General features: G+C 44.3%; 1 protein-coding gene across 1 annotated transcript in view; it reads left to right on the top strand.

The window, feature by feature from the left end:
• Nucleotides 1-6654, top strand: part of SLC25A20 (solute carrier family 25 member 20) — a 30009-nt gene that overhangs the window by 20929 nt on the left and 2426 nt on the right. Inside the window, exon 8 of the mRNA XM_087953740.1 lies at nucleotides 5425-5549. Within this exon, the coding sequence (XP_087809866.1) occupies nucleotides 5425-5549 (125 nt within the window). The remainder of the gene's footprint in view (nucleotides 1-5424; nucleotides 5550-6654) is intronic.

Genomic DNA, 6654 nt, shown 5'->3' with positions numbered 1-6654 from the left:
ACTGAGGCTCTCCTAAAGATTTTAGAAGGCAGATTTAAAAGTAGGCTTTGTGGAGAAAAGTTTTCAGTAGGTTTTTGTACAAGTAGTTCTCATTTACCAAACGCTTTGTTTAAGCAACCATTCTCAGTTGCCATAGTGATAAAAAATACAATTTAGTGACCAATCCTTGCATTTATAACCTTTGCACGTCTTTAGAGGTTCCGTCTTGGGGCCAGTATTCTTCAAAATCTTCATTAATAACTTAGATGAGGGAATTGAAGGGGAACTCATCAAATTTGCAGATGATACTAAACTGGCAGGAATAACCAACACCCCAGAAGACAAACTCAGGATCCAAAAAGATTTTGACAAATTTGAACAATGGGCCCTATCTAACAAAATGAATTTCTAATGTGGAGAAAAGCAAAGTTTTACAGCTAGGCAGGAAAAATCAAAGATATAAGTACAGATTAGGTGAGACCTGGCTCAAAAACAGTACCTGTGAGAGGGACCTTGGAATCCTAGTGATCACTTGAATATGAGCCAGCAGGGTACAGCAGCAGCCAAAAAAGCTAATACAATCCTGGGTTGTATAAACAGAGGCATAGAATCAAAATCACCTGAAATATTAGTGCCGCTTTATAAAACCCTAATAAGACCACACCAGGAATACTGCAACCAGTTTTGATCACCATGCTACAAAAAAGATGTTGAGACTTTGGAAAAAAGTTCAAAGAAGAGCAACTAAATGATTAAAGGCCTGGAGACTAAACCATATGAAGTACCGCTGCAGGTTTTGGGTTTGGCTAGTCTAAAGAAAAGAATTATGAGTAACATGATAGCAGTATTCCAGTATTTCAGGGGCTGCCACAAAGAAGGGGGTGTGTGTCAAATTATTATCCAGAGCAGGGGTCCCCAACCGCCGGTCCGCGGACCGGTACCGGGCCCGAACAAGCCTTACCGGGCCGCTGATTGCTGGGCGCCGCCATCTTTTTGGTAAAAAGCGCTTCCGGTGAGCTTTTCCGGTAGAAAGCTCACCGGAAGCGCTTTTCAAAGATGGCGGCGCGCGCTCGTGAGCTTTTCCGGTAGAAAGCCATTTCTACCCGAAAAGCTCACCGGGCGGCGCCACTTATTTGACGCGCTCCGGTGATGTCACCGGAAGCGCTTTTCGTCATAAAAGATGGCGGCGCCCAGTTGACGCCGGTACCGGGCCGCGGCGCCCAGCTGATGCCGGAACCGGGCCGCGGCGTCGAAAAGGTTGGGGATCCCTGATCCAGAGCACCAGAGAGCAGGATAAGAAGCAATAGTTGGAACCTAATCAAAGAGAAAAGCAACCTATAATTAAGGAGAAACTTCCTAAGAGCGAGGACAATTAACCAATGGAACAGCTTGCCTTCAGAAATTATGAGTGCTCCATCACTAGATAAGGGGACTAGATAAGGGGAGATAAGACTAGATAAGACTAGATAAGGGGCGTCAAACTCTATATCACTGAGGGGCACATCAGGGTTGTGTTTGACCTCGGGTGGCCGGGGTGGGTGTGGCCGGGTTGATGTCACTCGTGTTGAGGGTGTCTGTGGTGGGCCTAGCACTCTTGCCAGCAAAAACGGGCTCCTGAGTTCCGTTTTTGGCTGGGACACCCTCCTGAGTGAAAACAGAGCTCCATTTTTGCTGGCAGAGGCACTGCGGGCTGGTCCTTTACTTTTTCCAGGGTGGCCTTTCCCAGAGGCTTGAGGAAAGCCTCTGCAGCCCGAAAAATAGACCCGTTTTGTCACTTCCTGTATTTCCGGAAATACCGAAAGTGATGAAACGGGCCTATTTTTTGGGCTGTCTCAAATGGGCTGAAAATCAGCTGGGAGGTGCAGTGCAGGTAAGGAGATGGGGGGGGGGGGGATTGCACACACATGCACAGGGGGCTGGGGGGTGCATTGCCTTCTGGGTTCTGGCATGCATGCACAATTTTTGGCACAGGAATCCAAAAAGGTTAACCACCACTGGTATAGATTCTCCTGCTTGAGCAGGGGGCTGGACTAAAAGACCTCCTAGGTCCCTTCCAGCTCTGTTCTCTTCTCTTGTTGTCACAGGTGTTCAGAACGGGTCTTACTCCAAGTATTTAATCCTTTCCTATTAAATCAGGCAAAACAACTGAAAAAGAACAATGTTGGTCAAACGTCTTCTTTGTCTGCTATTTTATATATTTAGAGGGGTCCTTGATGCTGTCTGCTAACACTGATGATGTTAACTAGTTAGGGTAATGAAACATTTGCAAGAAAACAAGTTCAAAGAGCATCAAGGAGCCCTTATTTCAACCCTGAGCTACAAATATTCTTTATATTTAGAGGTACATGGAGGGTTAATGTCAACAACTCTCCTTCTTCCCTCTCCATTCTCTGAATTGCATTGTCATCTGATTGTATTCTCATGAGAATGCACAGTTGAAGATTAGATCTTTGAGCACACATTTGCTCATAATATTTCCTGGAACTCTTTTGAAAATCATTCCTGGGCAACAGTCCATGACAGTCTCTGGTTTGATCTGGTGTTAGATGAGGTATTTGCATTTTCTGAGGTGTGTGGCTCAGAAGGCTAAGGCTAATAGTGCAGAACACGTTCTCTATTGGCTAAGGCTAATAGTGCAGAACACGTTCTCATTGTTCTGCTCCATTCCCGCCTCTCTTCTAATTGCTAGCTTTAATGGGTATAATTCTGATCACCATGGAAATTGGAGTAGAAGGAAAGTACAGTATAATCCTTGTTAAGGATAGCCTCAGCATCCGTCTGCGATTACAGTAGTGATGAAAATAAGTTTATGACCAATCTTTGCATTTAGGACATTTACAGATCTGTAAAGCAAAGAAAAGCTGAAGTAAAATCATGAGCACAGTTGTGGTTTCACTTAGTGATTGTTTCACTTAGCAACTGTCGTCCCAGTTGTGGTTGCTAAAGGAGGACTATCTCTAAAACCATCTTTCATCATACATTAATCATTTTCCAAAGCAAATATGAAGCTGGTTCTTGTAGCTGGATTAAAGATTGAAAAATCACACTTTGCTCAGCTATTGTGAATATAGTTGCCTCCAGGCAAAGAATTTGAAAGTTCTATAAACTAGTATGAACATTTCTTTTTTTCAGACCATTGCCCTAGTCCTAGTGTCACATAGCTGAGTAGTTAGTGAAAACAAAATTGAGGTAAAACTTTTCAGGATTCTTTTGAAGATTAGTGACATAAATGTGCTTTGAAATTGGCAGCTCTTTTGGATAAATTTCAAAAGATTTTCTTTGTCTGCCCTTTCCTTGTGTGTGTACTAGCTACAATATATAATCAGTTATAGTCGTTGGCAAACTTGGCAGCTTGAAGTTGTGTGGACTTCAACTCCCAGAATTCCCTAGCCAGCCTGCAGGGAATTCTAGAAGTTGAAGTCCATACAATAGAGTAGATCTTCAAGCTGCTGAAGTTGAGAAACACTGAGTTAAGGTATTTGCCTTGACTGAACAGGCAAGTGGCTAATTACAAGATAATTACAGGTGTGCCTCAACTTACGACTGGTTGCTTAGTGACTATATGAAGTTACCCATGGACCCTTCAAAAGGTACTTATGGCCCAGTTTCATAGTCCCGATGGTCGGACCCGCCTCCCTTGGTCACATGACCACATTTTGGATGCTTGGCAACAGGCTGGCATTTATAGCTGTTTGCAGGGTCCCCACAGTCATGTGAACACAATTTACAATATTTTTGCCAAAAAGCTTTCCAATTTTTGGCAAAAGCTCTCAATCCCAGTGGGGTGAAATGGTCCCTCACGTAACCTGGACCCATGCCATGAAGGGCTTTAAAGGTGATCCCCAACACCTTGAATTGCACCCGGAACTGTGGATTCACTTAACAACTGCTGCCCAAAAGGTCATAAAATCAGGTTGTTCACTTGATGACCCATCACGACTTACCGCTATACTTGTCAGGCGCCATTATGGTCGTAGGTCAAGGACTACCTGCATTTGTGTCCGAAGTTCTTCATGTGAGAAATAGTGCTTCATAGGATGGGCCTAGGTGAAAACTTTCTTGCCTTTCCTTTTCTTGTTTCTTTCGTTTTTACATTTATATTCTTTTGCCAGTTTTTATTCTCTTCCTCTTTTACATTTGCAATATACATAATTGGCTATTAAAATGTTTGCTCCAAAGGGTGTGTCATACATTTCTTTTTTCACTGATGGAGACGAGAAATTCCATGCTTCACAGCCTGCCTGGAATACAAGTTTCTAATCCCTTGTGCAATAACAAAAAAATAAATTTCTGCCAAATCGATTGGAGAAGAGGAGTGAAGCAACTTGTCATTCTGCCAGCCTCTTGGCTTCCACAGTTTTTGCACAGGAAGGAGTTTTCTTTTTTCTTTTTCCATCAGCAATTACCGAAACCAAACAGACCATTGAAGAGGAAAGAGTTTTCAAATGTTCTCAGTTAACCCTCTCACTTGCATCCTAGAAATTCAGGCAGGTTGATAAATGTAAGATTGTAAGCAGTAGGGGCCTTTGCTGTGGTACTGGAGAAATGTGAAAATCTTCCCTCATCTTCCCATTTATTTATATTTACTTATAAAATTTATTGGCCGCTCAACCTACCAAACAGTAACTCTGGGCAGCTTACAGTCATAAAAATGAGTTTAATTTATAAATGTGTTTAATTCATAAAAATTAAAACTTGAATAAATTATAACCAAAGGGGTCACATGGAGAGGGCAGGGGCAGAATAAGGGGGAAGGTGGGATCTGTTGTTACTTGATTAACCGTGTCCATTGTGCTGTTCCTCCATTGGGGCCCCAGGCCAACTGGCAGAGCCAGGCCTTTATGGAAGGATAGGAGGGTTGGGGCCAATCTCACATCAGGAGGCAAGATGTTCCAGAGGTCAGGAGCAACAGCAGAGAAGGCCCTTCTCCTGAACCCCGCCAGTTAGAATAATCAGGTTGATGGAACCCAAAGTATGCCACCTTCTATTGGCATGAATGGGACGGGCCAATCCCAGTGGGGTGAAATGGTCCCTCAGGTAACCTGGACCCATGCCACGAAGGGCTTTAAAGGTGATCCCCAACCCCTTGAATTGCACCCGGAAGCAGACTGGCAACCAATGGAGCAGTGGTGTTACAGGAGACATTCTTGCCCCCCCACCCCCCTAAAATAGTCCACACCGCTGCACTCTGTGCCTGTTTCAGCTTCCGAATAATCTCCAAGGGTGGCCCCATGTCAAGCCCATTATAACAGTCCAACTGTGAGGTGATTAGGGACTGAACCATTGAGCGCAGGGAATAATTTAATTGTTGTCAATTGAGGGGCGTTATGGCAAGAGATAGAAATAAAAAAAGGATTGGGAAAGAAAGAAAGAAAGGAGTTTGATCAAAGCCTCTGGGGGGTGGGGGGATGAGGTTCATGAAATGTATTCTGCGTTTTTCTACAGCTCCTCCAGGGAAGTATCCCAATGGCTTCAGAGATGTCCTGCGAGAGCTTGTTCGAGAGGAAGGAGTGTTGTCCCTGTACAAGGGATTCACTGCTGTGATGATCAGAGCCTTTCCTGCCAATGCAGTAAGCGAATGCTCTCTTTGAGTTCCGGTTCATTTATTTATTTATTAAATTTATTGACAGCCCATCTTACCCCGAGGTAACTCTGGGCAGTTTACAATACAGGTGGTCCTCGTCTTACAGCAGTTCATTTCGTTACTGTTCAATGTTCCAACGGCACTGAAAAAAAGTGACTCATGGCCATTTTTCACACTTATGACCATTGCGGTGGTCACGTGATGAATTCGGAGGCTTGGCAACCGACTCATATCTATGACGGTTGCAGTGTCTTCGGGGTCGTGTAATCCCCTTTTGCGATCTTCTGACGAGCAAAGTCAATGGGGAAGCCAGATTCACTTTACTAGCCGTGTTACTAACTTAACCACTGACTGATTCACTTAACAACTGTGGCAAGAAAGGTCGTAAAATGGGCAAAATTCTCTTAACAATATTCCACTTAAGCGACAGAAATTTGGGCTCAACTGTAGTTGTAAGTTGAGGATTACCTGCAGTGGTGGTATTCAAATTTTTTAACTACCGGTTCTGTGGGCATGGCTTGGTGGGCGGGGCAAGGGAAGGGTACTGTAAAATCCCCATTCCCTCCCCTCCCCACTGACCTGCTTTCCAGCTCCGTTCTCCTGTGCAGGACAACAAAAGGACACCCAGCCGATCAGCTGGGACTCGGGAGACAGAGAATAGATGGGGGAGGGGCCAGTCAGAGGTGGTACTTTTTGGTTCTCTGAACTACTCAAAATTTCCACTACCGGTTCTCCAGAACTGGTCAGAACCTGCTGAATACCACCTCTGATTACCTGTATTAAAGACAAAATTTTACAAAACCTATACACAATAGGAACTAAATAATAAATAAATAAATAAATACACAACCCTAACTAAAAGATCGGAAGGTGGGGGGTAGGATGAGCAAGGGGGTGGGGAGGAAGGATCCGTTATTAGTCTGTCAACCAGCCCCAGTGTGAAGGCCTCGCATTGGAGCCCCAAGCCAGCTGACAGAACCAGGCCTTTAAACTCTTGCAGACGGTTAGGAGGATTGAAGCTGACTTCAGTCTGGAGGTAATCTGTTCCAAAGGGCAGGAGCAATGGCAGAGGTGGCTCTTCTCTTGTAAAG

Source organism: Notechis scutatus, chromosome 2 (assembly GCF_049901735.1).
Source record: "Notechis scutatus isolate UNSWTSFEM ecotype Mainland chromosome 2, rNotScu1.2, whole genome shotgun sequence".
Taxonomy (NCBI): domain Eukaryota; kingdom Metazoa; phylum Chordata; class Lepidosauria; order Squamata; family Elapidae; genus Notechis; species Notechis scutatus.
This window is presented reverse-complemented; position numbering and strand designations above follow the sequence as displayed.